We start from the raw sequence: 19,914 nt of genomic DNA, 5'->3' as shown, positions 1-19,914 counted from the left end.
CGAGTTCCAGGGGCAGACAGGGCTCCTTGCGTCACTTCCGTTAACAACATTTGCGGCGGCGAGAAACGTCAAACTTTCGGGACGGGAGCCTGCGCGTGGAAGCGGTGACGGCTCATGTTTTTGTGTCAGGACCCGGAAGCCGACTTTCTCCGCCGGCTGCCTGGAGCTGCTTGACCCGCTTCTCACCTGCTAAGGCTCGCGCACCAAGCTGAGCAGGACTCGTCGCGGCGGCGGTTGGGACCTCAGCTCGCGCAGGTAACGAGTCGGGAAACTAAGAGCGGCTGGTCCGACTTGAAAAGAGAGACCGGGGGCCTGGCCAATCGTTGCCCTCGGCTGGCGTGGGATTCTTATTTGGGCCCAATCGTGAGGGGCGGGTGGGACTTAGCTGCTCTCTCTCATCCTAGTGCGTTTGGGAGCAGCTTGAAGGGGGTCTTGCTGCTGAGGGAGAAGTCTGTCATTGCCTGTCTATATGAAAGCTTCCCTCCCCTGGCTGTACCCAGCTTCGCTCTTCTAACGAGGGAGCCACGTTCTTAACTCTCGGTCAAAAAGAGTGGGTTTCCCCTGCTCTTTTAGTACCCCTGTTTAGAACGAGGAGTCCGTTTTTTATTTATTTTATTAATGTCATTTATAGCTTGCCTTTCTCACTGGGACTCAAGGCGAATTATGTAGTGTGAGTTTAGTACATAATTTGTGCCTCTTTTGGCCAGATTTACATCTGTCTTTGATTTTCATCACTCAGGAGCAGATTGAACAATCATGTCATGTTGTTATGGAACATTTCTGCTTTATGCATTTTAAGTCTAAAAGTGTACTGGTAACAAAAGAAACCAAATATGCCACAAGTGGTAGAATTGCATCCCAGATCTTCAAGACATGTGAAGCTGCCTTCAGACCATGGGTCCATCATGGTCGGTATTGTCTACTCGGACTGGCAGTAGCTCTCCAGGGTCTCAGGCCTCCCATTACCTACTACCTAATCCTTTTTAAACTGGAGGTGCCAGAGATGGATCCTGAGACCTTCTGCATGCTCAGCAGATGCTCTGTTATTGAGCCCTAGCCTCTCCTCAGTCAAAGGGCTGTTCCAAGTCAATGAGACAATTCTTCCTTATCATATGCCTGCTCCCCTTCTACTTAAGTAATTCTACTTAAAAGCTTACTGTACCTATCACTGCAGCACCTCAGGCTATTGGCTGTATGAGTCTGAAGTTAAATGATTTAAGCCATCACCTTTCATGCCACTAGTAGCTGGGAGCAAGCTATGCTTCTAGAGAGTGTAGAAAGGGAGAAGACAGAATGTGGCAGCTTTGCAACCACATGCAGGATAGTTTTCAGTCACAGTTTGAGAATCACTGCTCCATTTCTTTGGATTTGTGGATAGTCTCTGGACCCCTGTGACTGTGTTTCCCATTATGTTTTTGTGGGGCCATAGCTAAGTGGTAGAGAACAATTTGGTGTGCCCTAGGGCCTAGCTGCAATCTAGTTTTTTCTAGTTTAAAAATTTCATACGTTGAAATTTTCTAGTTTAAAAATTTCTAGTACTTCTAGTTTTAAAATTTCATATGTTGGGGCTAAAACATATCCTTTCTGCTTAACTGGAGAACTACTGCCAGTAATGCAGTAGTGCAGTAATGCAGTAATGAACTACTGCCAGTGATTCTGCCCTGTCAGGAACCTTACCTGTCAATATATCCCTCCATTTTCCATCAATGAATGGTTACTGCTTCGTCAATATTATTTGTATTTTTTTTCCTGAACACATCTATGAAATACAGGCATGTACAGTTGTTGCCTGTCATAGAACCTTGTGCCTGGAGTGTGTGTTGGCTGTTTGTTCTATCAGTATATCCATTGACTAATATTGTTTTCTGAGTAAACACTAAAGCTTTCTCTGTATAGTGTGGCTCTTTCACAAGGTAAGTTTTTAATCCTGGTCCTTCATGAATAGAAGTGGGGTGAACAATGCTTCTCTTGTGTCGCTCTTCTTGTACTACCCACTTCTGAGCCATGTGCAATGTAGTTGATGTCCTACCTGCATCTGTTTTTAAGCAGACTTAGAGTAGTGAAAATACACCTTTGTAGGATGGTGGCAGATGAATTAGATTAGAACATGAGTACAAACAGCACTCCTGTCCAGTTCAAATGGACTTTGGCAATGGATAGGCTATGGAAGTTAGAATATTTCATATATTGTAGATGTGCAGCTGGATTCTTGCAAAAGTTGGATGTGTTTGTGCTTAATATCAGAAATTTATGTTTATTAAAAATGTTTCATTGAATACAGTAATTGTGGTAGATGTGATTTTTTTCAAAGCATTGCTTTAGTTTTGGACACATTTATGTTAGTACTTCAAAAAGTGACACTGAAACTTTGATCAGTCAACATTCAGTTAGCTATTTAGCCTTTCCAGACTAAAAAAAATAGTTAAGCAGTTAAAAAAAATTAAATTAAGAATAGCCTTTTTTAAAAATATCAGACAGACTGGCAAAAGAAAAACAATTGCACATTCCAGTGATCCAGAGGAGTTAGCCATGTAGCAAAATAGTAAAGAGTCCAGTAGCATCTTTAAGACTAACCAACTTTACTGTAGCATAAGCTTTCGAGAACCACAGTTCTCTTCGTCAGATGCGTGGACGAAGAGAACTGTGGTTCTCAAAACTTATGCTATAGTAAAGTTGGTTAGGCTTAAAGGTGCTGCTGGACTCTTTACCACATTTCAATGATTGCCATAATTTCTTCGGTAACTAGTAACATTAATTCTATGCTCATAATTTTACAATGCTATCATTACAATGCTAATATCAGGCAAGCTTGATCTTGTCAGATCTTGGAAGCTAAACAGGGTTGGTCTTGGTTAGTAATTGAATGGGAGACCTCCAAAGAAGATCAGAGTTGCAGAGGCAGGCAGTGGTAAACCACCACTGTTAATCTCTTGCCATGAAAATACCAGCAGGGGTCGCCATAAGTAAGCTATAACTTGATGGCCCTCTCCATCACCAATAGTAGTCTAGTATCAAGAATCATAATCAGTCCTTCAAATGAGCGGAATTCTGTATTGTATATTCTCATGTTTCGCTGTAAAAAAGGCAAAGCTAGTCATGGGAACAAAAATGCCTTTGCGTGTAAGACTTGATCTGTGTAGATACAGGCTGGGTTTGGAACATGAAGTTCTGCTTTATCCATACAAACACTGTATCCGTATTGTTGCTAGAAGGTATTAAGAAGAAAAATATTACATTCTGTATGCTGTTGATATGTAGAGGGATGGCCCAAGTGAGTTTTCAAAGCAAAATCACGTATCCTTACATACTTCTTTCTTCTGCTGGATTATATTTATAATCAGAGTTGTAGTTTTACTAGAGACGTTCTAGTGAAATGTCTATTTTGTGATCATTGTGGAGTTTTAAAAAAATTCTGATAGGAAGGAAAAAGATAAATTCTTGAACAAGTTATCAAGAGCTTTAAATATCATTTCATATAGCTGTTATTGGTTAAGTGGTGGTAATGTCCTGATTCAGTAGCACCTTTAAAGACGAACTAGATTTCCGCGGTATAAGCTTCCCAGAGTCAAAGCTCATAAGCTTGTTCCTTAAAAATCCAACTTGTCTTTAAGGTGCTATTGGAGCTGGATCTTGCTCTTCAACTACAAACCAACATGGCTACCCACTTGAAACTAACTTTATGGTAATAATGAGTATCTATCTGTTTTGTCTCTGCAATCTATTCAGTTAGTGCTAAACATAAAGTAGAACTGAACCTATTTTTAGTAATACTGTTAAAATGCTTCAGTACTTGAAAATACATTTATTAGGACTTCTTTTCATAAACAGTATATAAGTGCATTCCTGAGAGTTTCAGTTTTTTAAGATACTTTATTAACCCTTTTTAAAAAAAAAGAGAAATGATGACTCCTGAAGGGTCATTTCTAGTTAACTGCCAAGGGTGTGTTATGTTTGTCTTCCTCTCTGAAGAAGGACTTCATTTGTCATAAGTGCAAGCTGGTAAAGTTACTAGAAGAAAAAGTAAAGAGCCTGGAGGAACAGACTGGTATCCTTCAAGATCAAAGGAGGAAAGGATTTCATCGACAAAAGCCTTCAAGCCCTCCAAAAGGATGGGAAGTGGTGGAAGGGACAATAAAACAATATTTTCCTAATGTACCTCATTAGAGATCGACAGTATGAGCCAGAAGGAGCTGAGTAAGACAGCACTCAGTGTCTCTGGAGCTAGGGTTGCCAGCTCCAAGTCGGGAAATTCCTGGAGATCTAGGGGGTGAAACCTGGAGAAAGTGGGGTTTGGGGAGGGAAAGGACCTTGACGTGGCATAATTCCATAAAGTCCACCTTCCAAGGCAGCCATTTTCTCCAGGTGAACTGATCTCTGTGGCCTGGAGACCAGTTATAATTCTGGGAGATCTCCAGCCACTACCTGGAGGCTGGCAACCCTAACTGGAGCTGAAAATCAATTCCAAGCCCTTGCTAATGTGACAGGATCACTGTCAGATGTAAAACAAAAAGGAACTGAAAGAACAAGTAGGAATGCTATGGAGATACAAACAAATAACAGAAGGAAAAGGAAAGTCTTGGTGATTGGTGACTCTCTGCTGAGGGGTATGGAATGTCATGGCCTGACCCCCATAGCCCAAGAGGTATATTGTTTGCCAGGGGTGAAGGCTATACCAGATTATCAAGCTAGTCAAACCAACAGATCATTACCCATTTGTGATGGTCCATGTGGGAAAAAATGACATGGCCGTGAACATCATTGAAAACCTTAGGGTTGACTATGAAGTCTTGGGAGACTACTGAAAGGAATGAGGGCATAGGTGGTCTTTTCTTTGATCCTAGTGGTCAGAGAAAGAGGAACGCAATGGGAACAGAAGATTATAGAGGTGATCCACTGGCTGCATTCATGGTGCCAGCAGAAGCAATTTAGTTTCTAGGACCATGGACCGCCATGGCCTGCTTGCACGACATAGACTTCACCTGTCATGGACAAAGAATATGTTTGGAAAAGACCTGGGGAAGTTCATTGGGAGTGCTTTAAACTGATATCACAGGGGAATGGAGACCATTGGTATAGGAATTTCAGGGAAGGAGAGGAAATGAGGGCAATGAGGAGGAACTTGATTTACAAATGTAGATGGAAAGATATGACTTAATAGGCAGTACAGAGACTTGGTGGGATTATTCCTAGTAATGGAATACAGTAGTGAATGGGTATAGGTTATTCAAGAAGGTCGTAAAGAAGGTGGAGTGGCATTGTATGTGAGGAAAGGGCTTGATTGTTAGGAACTACTGGAAGAGTGACAGCTCAGTGGAAAGTGGTGAATATTAGGGAGGGAAGGTCGAGCAGTTTTGTGGCTGGGGTGTGCTACAGACCACCTGAGCTAGGAGATGAGATGGATTCTGTCCACCATGAGCAGCTTAATAGGGTATCCAAGAAACACGGCCTTGTAGTTATGGTAGACTTCAGCTTCCCCGATGTCTCTGCTGGGAGACCATCTCTGTGACAGAACCAGGGCCATGCAACTTCCTGACCTGCCTGTCTGACAACTTTCTTTCTTAAATGGTGGAGGAGCTTGGCCATACTGGAATTGATATTAACCAACAAAGAAGAGTTGGTTGACAGGGTAAAGGTGGTGGGAACAGGGAGCAGTGATCATGTCCTCCTAAATTCCCTTTGCCGTGGGGTACCAAGAGAATTTGTAGCCAAATGTGCATGTTATATTTTAGCAGTATGAACTTCAATAAACTTAGAGATATGATGAGAGTGAAAGGTGGGCTCTCCTAAAACAAAAGCTCTTGCAGGCTCAAGCCGTCACCATTCCAGTAAGATGGGAATGTGGTAGAGGATCTAAGAAGCCAATATGGATGAACAGAGAGCTCTGTGATGAGCTATGGAAGAAAAAGGAGATGTTCAAGAAATGGAGGGAAGGAAATGCATCTAAAGAAGAATATGTAGGGGTAGCTAGCTATCAGAGAAACTAAAGTTCAGAATGAGCTGAGACTGGCCAGGGGGGCTTGCCACAGCAAAAAGACATTCTTCAGACATGTGAGAAACAAACTGAAGATAAAGGGGCCATACCCCTGTTGCTGGGTGAAAATGGAGAAACTCTGACAGAGGACGAAGAGAGAAGGCAGAAAGACAACAGAAGATAGGACTTGAAACAACAGGTTTAAACTACAGGAAGGAAGGTACCAGCAAGACATTAGGAAATACTTCTTCACATTGAGAGTAATTCAATGGTGGAATCAGCTGCCTGGGGTTGTGGGAGGTTCCCCCTCATTGGCAGTCTTCAAGGAACGGCTGGACAAATCCTTGTCAGGATGCTTTAGGTTGTTCCTGCATTGGGCAGAGGATTGGACTAGATGATCTGTAAAACCCCTTCCAACTATGTGATTCTTTAATTATCTTAGAATTTCTCTGATAGGTATGATGAACCCTGGTTTTTAGAACTACTTGGTTTGGTTATGAGATCTCTGTTGACTTGCTCAAAATGGTATGTACGTGCACACACACGCAAAAAAACTTTTTTGCTGGTTTATGATGGTTTCCAAATTTGATAAGAGGCTAACATGATGCTTTCATACAATGCCTTATCTATATAACTGTACTGCTAGAGCTGTCACTGGTTTAAGAGGGCGGAGCTTTTTAGGAAACATTTTTGTTACATGTAGTTTGTCTCCTGTTTACTTTTATGCTAGATTATTGTAATGCTTTATTTTTCTCTCTGTCACATTCTATGCTCATTTTTGTGGAGACATAGTTTAGAAATCTAAGGAAAGTCCTTAGAATGAGTTCATAATAAATATTTGCTCCTTTGTCATCATAAAGTAATGTTTTTATTGTCTAGGTGTACCTATATTGTAAACTAGAAGGGATCTTCAGGTTGGAATTTGGGGACTGAAGGCCTGCTCTTCAAATAGATTGTGTCTACGAGCCTCACTGAAATGAGTAGGTTTTATTATGAGGAACTCTGAGCTTACGCAGCTTTTCTTTTTAATAAATACAGGCTATAATTGAATGACTTACTGTAGGTGCCTAATTTACAAGGTGACTGAACTAGCCTTTAGGGATATTATTTTTAATTGCAACCTACAACACAAAGTAACTGGCAAGCATTAACAAAATAAGTCACATGGTTTTGCATTTGAACTGGTGCTTTTAAAAAATTAGATAAAACTAGAAAGTAGAGGTAGTGGTCTTAGCTAAGCTCTGAGTTTGATTTTTACTTGGTGATTTTTCTTCTAACGATAAACATCAGCAGTGGAAAAAAATGATATTAATCTCCAGTATTCTGAAAATAGTTATTTAGGCTGTAGTCTAGTGTGCAGTTAGGCTGCTTAAACCCTACTGAAGTCAACAGGATTTAAACAGCACAACTTTGTGCAGAAATGCAGCTTTAATATATATTGCCATAACTCCTTTCCCAGTGCAGTTTATTTATATAGGCAGTGTCATTGCTCCCTTGCTTGTATTGAATGCCAGAGAGAAGCAAAAGTCCTAAGCCAGCTGTTTAGTAAGTAGTCTTCAAAGCTGGAACCAATAAAATATCTTATTTATTTTAACAGAAAAAAAGGTCTGTTGTGAACAGTGGCTGAGATCCAATCTTTCCTCTCCCATGTGTGGGTGGAAAGAACTTCCGCTTGCGCATAATAAAGGAGCAGGTTTTCCTTCCAGCAACAGCCCCTTGTACCTCATATGGTGTTATTCCAGAGGAAACCCCCCATCAGTTATGGTGGGAGTTTTCTAGGAGGACTGGGAACAGCTGATAAAAGGGGAGAACCAAAAATTCTTTCTGCACTAGCAGAAAACCATCTGCAGGACTTTGGATCCCACCCATAATAGAACAAAAAGGGGGAAATGGACAGAGGAATTAAATTGATGTACAGTTAGAAATATCAATATGCTCACAGAAACTCTATTGTAACCCCAAACCAAACAAATAAGTTGAGAAGTACTAATACATATTTTCTATAAAGCTTTCTTAGTTTTATCTTATACTTCTGGCAACCTGCTTAGAAGTGGATGTTGACTGTCTTGTTACATGGTAAAAATCCAGATTTATACTAGGAACTCACAAATCTAAATCACAATAAGCTTGAGAAAAAGAAATCTGTATCATGCAAGAACATTCATCATATTGCAAGACTAATTGATAAGCCTTTTTAATTTGGGTTTTTGTTTTAATTGATGTTTTATAGGTTACAGATGGCGCTAAAAGTGTCAGGAATTCTATGTGTGCATAGAAATTTAAAAAATGAAAATTCATTAGGATTGTCATCTAATTTCTAAACTACCTGGTGCCTGGGAATTTTCCAACATTCCTGACCATCTTCAGTAACAACTACTTACTTGTTAAAATAATTCTTTGTAAAAATAATTGCTGGCTGCTGAACAACAGGCTAGTCAAGCACATCAGCAACCAGCCAAGCTGATATTTGAAGATTACAATATTTATAAATCCATTTCAATTTGATCATATTTCTAAAGTTTTTTAAAAGATGTTTTTGTAAGCCACTCTTGATATTACCCAGTTAGGTAGAATACATATAGAGAAGCCACTGATTTCCTTTTTATGGTATGAAGTTTCACACTTTGGCTCCACAGGGGGACCAAATCGGGCCCAATTCAACCTGAATCAGGCTGCTGTGGCACACAGGAGCCTGAATCGGGTTGTGGGAGCGCTGCTCCATCTAGGAGTGCGCCGCAGGAGGCTCGTTCTCCTCCCCTCCCCCGCCAGCCAGGTAAGTGGAGGCAGGGGATCCCCTGCCCCCCCCCGATGGAGGACTGGCAACCCTATGTGTATCTGACCTGCCTCTGTTACTTACCCCATGCCTGTTTTTAACTAGTGTTCATCATTGCCTGGAGCTATTTTTTGCTTTCAGAGTTCCTTTTGTTTATGTTTGTATCTGCTTGGGAGGGGAGTTCTGGGTTGATGGGCCTAATTGCTTTGCAACAGTGCTGCACCTTCTCATTTTATGAGATGGACCGTTTGAATGTTCTTTTAATGAACAGGTACCAGTAAGCACCAAAACCATGACATCAGGCTGCCAGTGGCATCTTGGAACTGGATGAATTTTAAATAACTAGTACTGCTTTGAAAATCATATAAGACCCTTACTTGCAGATGATAAAATAGTCTATTGAACACTCAAAAATAAACCTTACTTAGTAATGTTTGCAACATCAACTTGGTAACTATGTTCAAACTAGTACAGTAAATAACAATGTTTCCTTACTGTTAGTTAGGAATCATGCATCTTTGTTTTATCTGCATTCCCTAAATGAATTTTTTAATCATATAATAACTACTGCTTGAATATTTTTTATTCTTTCAAATAGAAGTGAAGAACAGAGTTTTGGTTAATGAACTTCTTTTTGTGTGTATTTGTGTGTGTGTTTTCAACCTACAGGCTTGCAGATGGGTCAGGGGCTGTGGAGAGTGGCCAGGAACCAGCAACTGCAACAGCAGGGGTATACAGGGCAAGGCTATCTTTCAAGAGAACATAGTAGAAGGATAGCTGCTAACAATGTTTCAAATGCAAACCATCGGAAACATGCCCAAGGAGGCATTGACATTTACCATCTGCTGAAAACTCGGAAATCGAAAGAACAAGAAGGGTTCATCAACCTGGAAATGCTGCCTCCTGAGCTTAGCTTTACCATTTTGTCATACCTGAATGCAACAGACCTCTGCCTGGCTTCATGTGTGTGGCAAGATCTTGCTAATGATGAGCTTCTATGGCAAGGGTAAGTTAATGAGAGGTCACGAGCACAGCTTACAGCAGGCTATTTGATCCAGGATTTCTTGTCCCCACCACTTTCTTGTTTAAACAAAACATCAGAAGTGAAAAATTGCTGTGTAATTAGTGTTAATTAAACTTTTTCTTGCATTCTGTTTAAGCGAGAGTTGGCTACAAAAAATATCAGCTTAAACTTGATAAAAACAGAGGATTATTGAAATTCAAAAGCAGTTAATTATTTTTAATGGAGACACAGATGGGAGTGTAGTTTCTGGTCACACAGAGAGATATTTCAAAGGGGGTTAGTGTTTTTGCATATCTTATAATAGAAACTGTTAAGCCTCTGCTACTAAAAGTCTAAAGGGCTTGCACAAATAACACACAGATTTCTAGTTTAAAGCAGAAACCCATTATGGATACTTGCAGACCTGCAGCTCAGTGTAGTAAGCATGAACACTATTCAGTTGCTTAGTGAAACAGAAGAGTTGCTCACCCCGGTGTACTTTACTTAATGAGCTCTGCTATTGAAAGCATTTTGAAGACAAACAGTTTAGGCCATCGAAGGTCACATCTATCTGGAAAAGAACTGGGTTTGATAATGGAATTGTACCTTTCAGTAATGATTTGAAGTTGCAGAAAAGTTGGCTTCCCTCTCATCATATTCACAAACTGTTTTCTCGAGCTTGCTGTATAGCTGTTCACAAAAGGCAGAATGTGGAGGAACTGATATTACAGCTTCCAAATATTATGTGGATGCACATTAAAAATGTGTACTCTGCAATGGACTTTAAATGACAGCCACATAGTTGAACTGGACTCATTTTGTTTTTTCTCCACAAGACCCTCTGTAGTGTATTTAAGCCTGTGTCAGGTATGGAGCTTTGACCGTAGAGTAAAAATTCTAGAGCTAAATGTAATATTTGATCTCAAGTGAAACCATGCTTTATTAATAGAATGGATAAAAATTTGTGTAATAGCTGTAAGCAAAGTTCAATTAGAATTACTATGTTCAAATGCAAAACATAATGATGGTGCTGATGTTACAGGATTATAGCTGAGAATGGTCCCTCTGGGGGAAAATCCAGTCTAGGAAAAAGACAGCTAAGGGAAGGACATAATTTATAAAATTCTGCACAGAAAGAGCTTTTTCTCTCTCTCCTAGAGTGCTAGAACTTGGGGGCACCAGGTTGAAGTTTATGGGCAATCTTTGCAGGATAGACTAAAGTAAACTTCTTTACTCAACAAGTAATTAAATTGTATAATTAACGGTCAGTGGACTTAGTGATGACCATGAGTCTAGATGGATTTAAAAGGGGGTTTATTCATGAAGGATAAGTCCACCAGTTGCTACTAACCATGGTAAGTTAATGCAGTGTCTGTACACAAATATCTGCTTACCAGTGCTGAGAGGTAGTATCGGGGAAGGCCTTGGCCACTTGTTGACCACTGTGTGAAAGAGTATGGACTAGATGCACCACTGGTCTGCTCAAGCAGGGCTCTTATGTTTTTAAAATGCATCCAGCATTCTACAACACAATGGAGATATTTTAGAATCAGTAGTACAGGTGTATTTCCATTCAGTGTTCTTCACGGGTCTTGCTAGAATAGCATCTCTCAAATGCAAATCATTGTATAGCTCAGAAATTAACTACTGTAGAAAGGAGAAAAACAAAATGGGGGAAACTTGGGTATAATTTACCATTAACTTGGCCTGCATAGGCCTGACAGATTTGAATGAGAATGCTTAAGATCATCATGCACAGTGGGGTTTGCGTCAAAATGTTTAGTGGATATCTCTACTTCATAGAACTTCATCACAGGTACATAAACAACACAAAGAGTGCTAGTAATTAAAGCCCCATGCTTCATATTTAAGTGCTCTCTACTGATGATATATATTTGACTAAAAGGGTAAAAGTCTGGAGTTGTGGTCTTGAATAGCCCTCCCCACCCCCTGTAACTACACACTGGTTCACATTCCTTCTGTGTAGAATGATTGATTCCCTGGAAGAAAAGCCGCTCTGTACTAATGCCTAGTACGGTTATTATTTTTAAAATTCAAGGTTAGGGTCAATTGATGTTTACATTACTTACTCAGTTAGTCTGCAGTATTAATGAGCTTGTTAGGATGGGAAGCCAAGTACTGGATTGCACTATTAAGCTCTTACACTACGAAGGCTTACATGCACTTTCCTTTATCAGTTAGAATACTGCAGTATGTAAATTTAGGCATAGATATTTTTGGAGAGTTTTGACTCTGAACATTGCTGTTGATGGTCTCAAACTGTATGTGATAGTGTTTCTTGATTATAACCAGAAAAGAAAATTTCTCAGTTGTTCACAAATCCTTTATACAGTGGAATCCTGTGCAGGATTATGCCCATCTGAGACCATTGATTTCTGCCCAGGAATGCACTGTAAGTTGTTTTTGTTTGTCAAGCAGAATGAAGCATTAATACTAAAAGTAGATCTGAAGCTACTTCCTCTGGAATAGCCCTACTAAAGACTGGAATAAGTGTTGCTTAAGAGCTGCAGCCTTAAGCAATTTTTAAAATGCTGCAGTGTAGTGTAAAAATATTCAAAGAATTTTCAGATTCCTCAAATCTTGTGAATTTCCAATAGGCTTGAAAAGGAAAGAGAACGTAGCACTATTTTCACATTGAGCATTCTTCTTCAATTTTTGTAGATTGTGCAAATCCACTTGGGGTCACTGTTCCATATACAATAAGAATCCATCTCTAGGATTTTCTTTCAGAAAACTGTATATGCAGCTGGATGAGGGCAGCCTCACCTTTAATGCCAATCCTGAAGAGGTAAGTGGAGAGCTGCTGGTTTTAGTTAGAATAGATCTGAAGTGCTTGTTTTAATTTTCAGTTGCTGTTCAAATTATGATTTACTGGACTGTGGCATTCTTCGCACGATGGGCATCTAGAGAGCATTAGTCACTAGAGGCTGTGATCTTGAGCATAACATTCTGAACATATATTACACCAACATCCATTTGAACTTGCTTCATATGTTTGAGTTTTGAGTATGAGAGAAGAGATATATTACATTCACTCTGATTTTAGTATTATGAATAAATTATCATGTTTTCTTGCATTAATAGAGAATTTATGTATGGGGCACAATCCAGTGTGTGGTCATTATTTAATTACTGTAGCTTTGTTTGCTTTTGTTTGAAAGGGTAGTATGTTGTGCACAGTTGTTTTATTTTCAGCAGTGACATTGCTTCCGATAGTTTTCTGATAATGAAATGCATTTTGTATCTGTATTCAAGGCTATTGTGTACATCACATAGGTGTATGTTGAGCATTTCATGTGTTTAGATCTCTCATCATGAACAGTTTCTGATTTCCTGTTTGCTTTTTCTGTGTTTTAAAACTGTTTCCTTTTGTTACTGAAAAGGATTTTAGGTTTGAAAGATAAATTCTATATCAGCATAGTTTGTAGGACCAGTAGTAAGTTTCACTCTGTTCCTAGGGTTAGATTGGTATCTGGTTCTTCATAGGCATAACTGGAACTTGAGAAAACTTCTGCTGCTATTGATGTATATCAGAACATGTAATGAATACTATACATTGAGGTACAGTAAAATTATACCACATAAATAGCATTTTACATTCTGAATATTCAAAAGTTCGATGCTTTTGCAGTGAGACATCTAGATATAAATTTCAGTTGCATGTGTTTACATATTATAGAAGCTGTACAGTGCTGAAGATAAAGTTCTAATTAGGTCTACTCCTTCAGCAAATTCTCCTGAGTTAAAGCTGGAACAGTCTTCAAGCAAAGCAGATTTGTCACTGAGCCGCAGCCCTTCCCTTGAGCATGTGGTTACTTTGCTCTTAGGAAGAAAAGTGCAGCATTGCATTGACAGCCTTTCACCATTAAAATGCTTGTTAGGTGCCACAAATACTTTGTGTATGGTTTGAACTGAAATAGCATCAGCAAACCTGTTGTTGCCACTGCTACACAAGTGCAGTTGTCTGGCTTTTTCACACAATGGCAGCAACAAGTACTGCTGAAGCATCATCAGCAGTTGTTGTTGGGACAGGGGTCAGGTTCCAGTGTGAGGCTATCGGGATACCCTTGTGCTAGGGCTAGGCAATCTGGCAGTGAAGAAGCAGCTCATAGGAATAGTCTTCTGACATAGCTTTTAAAAGTGCTGTCTTATCCGCTTTAATTGGAGAAAATATTTTATCTCTTCCATTAAGTGCCTTTTGAAGTGTAAGATCACAGTGAGGTCCATGATATTTGAGGGGGCATTTAACTCCAAGGTTTCAAGTATGCAACCTCTTGAAAGGTTTTAAAGATAAAACAAAATGTCTAAAAATTTGGTAATATATTCCTGTAATATGGAAGTAATAAAAACGGGGTCTCTGCGTTTTCTGAAAACATTTTTAACATTTGGAATTAGTTCTGTGGCTTCAAGACATGCATATAATGTGCATATGCCTGTATCGGAACATAAGTGCAAAGCTATGCATTTATCTGAATGTGATCCCACACATGTCCCAACTTAAAAGTGGATGCTGTAAAATAAAACAAAAAGCAATGCATTTTGGATAAGATTGCTTCATGAAACCAAGTTAGGAAGTTAAACATGGGCCCATAGCAATCTGACGTCTGCAATATTGTCTTTTTAAAAAGCAGTGTTTATTGAGGCAAGCTTGTTTCCCGCTGCTTTAGTACATATAAAATCTCAACCTTAATGACAGTAATATTTTGAATGTATATAAATTGAAATGAGAACGTTCAAATGTAGTTCTAAAGACAAGATTTCAACGTAATGGTCCTTTATAATTGTTAAGATTTGTTCCACACCAGGTTCTCTGGATGAATATGAAGGAAAATCTTACATATATAAAACATCTCTTTATCCCAGGGAGTCAACTACTTCATGTCCAAGGGGATACTGGATGATTCACCAAAGGAAATAGCTAAGTTTATCTTCTGTACAAGAACCTTAAATTGGAAGAAACTGAGAATCTATCTTGATGAAAGGTAATGAACGATCATGAAAAGGTGGAACGCTATTACATTTATTTAAAATAATTACATATCTGATTAAAATACTGTCAATTAATGGAGTATTAGTAATAGAAAAATTTATCAACGACAAAACTCAGGGTGTTCATTTCCATTCTGTTTTCATCATTTGATTAATAAAGTGTGCTTAATAAAGCAAAAATGCTTCACTTAGAAATTACAGGAGCCTAGCGTTGGTTAGTCTAGGTCACTGGATGATAATACTCTAAATCTGGAGTTTCTGTTCTGCATCAAATTTTCTAAATTCAGCACTGTGGAAGTGATCCTAAAGTCACAAAACATTACATAAATGACAATGCAGAACACCCCTCCCCACAATATATAACATCAGAGTTATATTTCATAGTGTGAGACTACAAGTGCCTTTCTTCACGTGGAGAACACTAGATTTTTCCCGCAAGGTTACCTGGGAAGTGAAGTCCGAGTGGTCCTTCCCCTCTCTGTTAGAATTGCTGCCTGAAGAGCCACAAGAGGGCTTTGTTTGGGGGTGGGCAACTGCTATTTTCTCCCAGGGCGTCCTGCGGGCTGCCTGCTCCCGGGGAGCTGCTCTGGAGAAAGCAGCCACGTCAATGAAGCTTCAGCCACAGCGACAGTGGAAGGATCTGTTGCAGATTCTTCCGCTGTCGCTGCGGCTGAAGCTACACCGACACTGCCGCTTCCAGAGCAGCTCCCCGGGAGAAAATAGCAGTTGCCCGCCCCCAAACGAAGCCCTCTTGTGGCTCTTCAGGCAGCAATTCTAACAGAGAGGGGAAGGACTACTCGGACTTCACTTCCCAGGTAACCTCGCGAAAAAAATCTTGTGTTCTCCACATGAAGAAAGGCACTTGTAGCTTTGCTCATAGTCATGGGCTAGAGAGTTCTGCTTAGACTGACACTTCATTTTATAATTATAATAATAGTGTTTATATACCACTGTTCTAGACATATTAGTGCCCACTCAGAGTAGTGAACAAGGTCAGTGTTGTTATTATCCCCACAATACATCTGGGAAACGGGCTGAGATGAGTGCTTACCCAAGACCACCTACTGAGTTCATGGCAGTAGTGTTTTTTGAACCAGAAGAGTACTGATTCTCATCCCAACCACTTAATCGCTATGCTACAGCAACTCTCTTTTAGTGCTTGGGCAAGTTTAGTCATGTGTGGTTTTTGCTGTCCCCCAGTATTTTGCCATATATCATATGCAAGGTTTGCTAGGAACAATGCTACAATCTTTCTTTTATCACAGGAAGAGCAAGGTTACCTCAGCCATCAGAAAGCAGTACATTGGTGAAGTAATAATCATGGGGGAATTTTGGAGTAAGGCAAATTGTTTTCCACTTAACTAACAGTGGAATCCTAAGCAAAGTTACTCCAGTCTAAACCCATTGAAATTAGTGGGCTTAGACTAGTGTAACTCTGGCCGTTTCCACACAGCTTACCTGGCTTCACAATGTCCCGGTAGATCACGCAAAAACCGCGGAAGATCGCATTTCCTCGCGTGAGATTTGCGTGATGTCATGTGACATCGCACAAATCTCGCGCAAGAAAACACGATTTTCCGCGTTTTTTGCGCAATCTACCGGGATGTTGCGAAGCCAGGTAAGCTGTGTGGAAACAGCCTCTGTTTAGGATTGCATTTTAAGTCACATAAAACGATATTATCTCAGAGTTGCTCTCTTGGGACAGCTCTCCTGTCTGCACAAGGAATTCCAGGGTGTTACAGGAGCATAGTCTTGTTTTTTGTTTGTTTTTTTGGTTAATCACAAGTCACTGTGTAGTTCTGGATGTATGATCTCCACTGACAGCTTCCTTTTGGAAATAACAATCCTGTTAACGTTTACTTCATTTCATACCTAGAGATGAAAGAGAGGCAAGAGCCTGTATCTGTCCAGTTCATGAATGTCCATATCTAGTCTATGAAAATTATGCCACGATCAACCTGTGTTTCTCTGAAGTGCCACAAGACTTGTTGGTGATCTATCCAGAAAGCCATATTTTAAATCCAGGCTTTTTGTGTACTTCTTGAGAACTGAAATAAGTAAGAGGTTATAATATGTCAAGGAGCTGCCATCCCAAAATAATCAAACATGTAAAGAGACCCTTAGAAATTGTAAAAGTAACAAATTTTCCTTGTCTCTCTCTCTATATAGTGGCAAAATGGTGTCTTTTAAAATGGTATTTAAAAAACAGACCAAAATCAATCAAATAATCTAGAATTAATGCCTTTTAAGGCAAAATATTCAGAGTTTATTTTTTAAATTTGGCTTGGTTGAAGTGGCAAGACCCTAATCTGATTCCCCACTCCTCCACTTGAAGCCAGCTGGGTGACCTGGGTCGGTCACAGCTGTATGTGTCAGAACCCCCCCCCCCACCTTTTTGCATTGTTCTTTCAAAGATCAGCAGCCTGCTGGACAAGGGCCTTACTGCTTCTGTATGGTGCCAGTCACACCTCTAGTGATAAATATGCATAAAGGCTGCAGTCCTGTCTGTTCCGGTGAGTGAGCCCGCATAGTGGAAATTAAATATGAGTAACATGGCATGGAATGGGGTTGAAAGTTGCAGACTGAAGAGCACACTGTTGGTTCTAGTTGAATATTCTTTAGTCGTCATTATAAATGATAGAAGCAGATTTTTTCTTTTTAAAAATGTCCTATTCTTTTTTAAAATTTGAGTACATGGTTATTGAAAAAGCAGACATTTGTCTTAAAGTGTTTTCTCTTCAAATCAGGCGAGATGTTCTCGATGACCTTGTGACACTACACAACTTCAGAAACCAGTTCCTGCCAAATGCACTAAGAGAATTTTTCAAACACATTCATGCCCCTGAAGAGCGTGGAGAATATCTCGAGACTCTTATTACAAAGTTTTCCCACAGGTTCTGTGCTTGCAACCCTGATTTGATGAGAGAACTTGGCCTTAGTCCAGGTAAAAAGAGGGACTTGTATGCATTTTATATATAGATTGGAGCATCAATTTATATTGTAAATAAGACCTGACTAAATCTTTGTAAATATTCAAAGTTTATTTTTTGAATTTGGCTTGGTTGGCGAACACTGAATTCTCGCATCATGGATATGGCTTAGTAATAAGATTAATACAGCTTGGTGGAAAGTGCTGTCAAGTCTTAGCCGACTTGGCGACCGCCCCCCCCCCCCCACTGACGTTTTCCAGGTAAGAGACCAAGAGGTAGTTTGCCATTGCCTGCTTCTGCATAGTGACCTTGCTCTTCCTTGTAGGTCTCCCATTCAATTACTTCCCAAGGCTGACCCTGCCTAGCTTCCAAGATTTGATGAGATAGGCTTGTGTTGGCTAATCAGGTCAGGGGAATAGGTTTATATTTGGTATATCAGGCTGCAGCCCAACAAAGATTTTTATACTCTGTCATTTCAGAGTGACTTAAGCAGGGCCTCTTAAAACCGGTTCCTTTACAGAAGGTAACCAGTATAGTCTATATGTATACAGGGTTGGATAGGTATGGATTCATATTCTTTCTGCTCCAGACTCTAAGCTTCAAGTCTAGCATTTAGCTCCTCAAACTGTCCTTAAACACAAATGTAACGCCTTGGTGTTTAAGTCTTAGAAGAAGCTCTTTTTTCTATCTGATAAGTCTTTGTCACTAACACTTGCCGGTTGAGCAGGACCAGATTGTTAGTAGCTTGGCCAACCCAAGAACAAAGTCATATCTGTGTAAAGATCAGTCACTAGCAAAATCCATCCAGGTTTTAGTGACATGCAGAGCTAGCATGTGCAACCTTGAATATTTGCTATCCTAGTTTTTAGCAGGGAAAATGCAAAGTTGCAGTGGTAAAGAATGTTTCTAAAAATTAGCTGAGCCTCTGAAGCCTATTGGGCAGATTCATGAAATATCATTTTATCAGTGTGTTACTCATAATTGCAAAGAACACAGTCTCAGTGTTCAGAAGCAATATATCTCTGATGACCAGATACAGGGATCCAATAGGATAGCTGTTTCCAAGAGCAACTGGCAGCCACTCTTACTGGCTTTCTTAATCCACTGTTGTTGATCCAGAGCATTGGTTCTGTGTAAGTTACATTACGGATTTGAATTATCAGGTCCTGAAGAAGCAAAAAAGCTTTTTGAAAGAAATTGTTTAGCTTTCTTTAAAATATAATTTCAAGGGCTCAAAAATCCCTTTTTTCTTTTTTTTTTAGATGCTGTATATGTACTATGCTACTCTTTGATCCTGCTTTCCATTGATCTTACTAGCCCTCATGTGAAGAATAAAATGTCAAAGAGAGAATTTATCCGAAACACACGCCGTGCAGCTCAGAACATCAGTGAAGATTTTGTTGGGCACCTTTATGACAATATCTACCTTATAGGCCATGTGGCTGCCTAAAAAGCACAATTTGCTAGGACTTGGAATTTGTAGTTTTGAAAGAAATTAAAGCTACCCAAGAAGTTAATTTTGGTAGATATGGGGGTTATATTAGTGCTGGTCATTCTAACCTCTGTCTCCAGTCCAAGTGTACATGAGCAACTTTTTATTAGCAATTTACCATGGGAACCCCCACCACCACTTTTTGCAGGTTTTTTCTTAATTTTGCTTACAATTTGCACAGACGTTGCCATTAGTCTGACATACTACTACTTCTGAATGTTAAGCTGACAGATATGATTTAAACTGACAAGATGGTGGACACGTGCAGTAGACTTGCTTAAAAACTTTAACCAGTTCTTTCTTTTTTTTAAAAAAAATACCATGTAATATGTACATATTTATCTAAAGAGATTTATAATCATATTTTATTGTAAAATATTTTAACTAAAGTTTTTTCCTGTTTCTCTCTAGAATGCCTTCTTTTGTATTTATTTCTTTACATTTCATAGTTGTTCCTGTTAATTTTGTTGTTGCTGTTTATAGAGCATTTACTTGTACAGATTCACAAATATTTTTCAGATGCAAACCATTCTAGATTCTAAGTTGCCATTTACAATCGTCCTGGAAGAGTTGGCTCACTTGCTATCTCAAATTATCTATTTTTGCGGAAGGGCTAGGTTTGGGTCTAAACAATTATGCTGCTGCCTAGAAAATAAAAATGTTTCCTAGCCATTGAAAATAACAAAGATAATGCAAGGACAAAATTGTGCAATGGCATATTTGCTTCTTGGAAAC

At 39.5% G+C, this 19,914-nt stretch overlaps 1 protein-coding gene across 3 annotated transcripts; it reads left to right on the top strand.

The window, feature by feature from the left end:
- Window positions 1-51: 51 nt before the first annotated feature.
- Window positions 52-19,589, top strand: FBXO8 (F-box protein 8). 3 transcript variants are annotated; one of them, XM_054990640.1, is made up of 7 exons: window positions 52-255; window positions 6,851-6,951; window positions 9,414-9,750; window positions 12,499-12,556; window positions 14,632-14,750; window positions 17,505-17,701; window positions 18,950-19,589. In XM_054990640.1, the coding sequence occupies exons 2-7, from the start codon at window positions 6,948-6,950 to the stop codon at window positions 19,135-19,137; spliced, it is 903 nt and encodes a 300-aa protein (XP_054846615.1). In that variant the 5' UTR covers window positions 52-255; window positions 6,851-6,947; the 3' UTR covers window positions 19,138-19,589. The 3 variants fall into 3 exon arrangements, with proteins under 3 accessions (XP_054846615.1, XP_054846613.1, XP_054846614.1); XM_054990638.1 differs by having other exon boundaries at window positions 12,430-12,556; XM_054990639.1 differs by lacking the exon at window positions 6,851-6,951 and having other exon boundaries at window positions 12,430-12,556.
- The last annotated feature ends 325 nt before the right edge of the window (window positions 19,590-19,914 follow it).

Source organism: Eublepharis macularius, chromosome 10 (assembly GCF_028583425.1).
Source record: "Eublepharis macularius isolate TG4126 chromosome 10, MPM_Emac_v1.0, whole genome shotgun sequence".
NCBI classification, from domain to species: Eukaryota; Metazoa; Chordata; class Lepidosauria; order Squamata; family Eublepharidae; genus Eublepharis; species Eublepharis macularius.
This window is presented reverse-complemented; position numbering and strand designations above follow the sequence as displayed.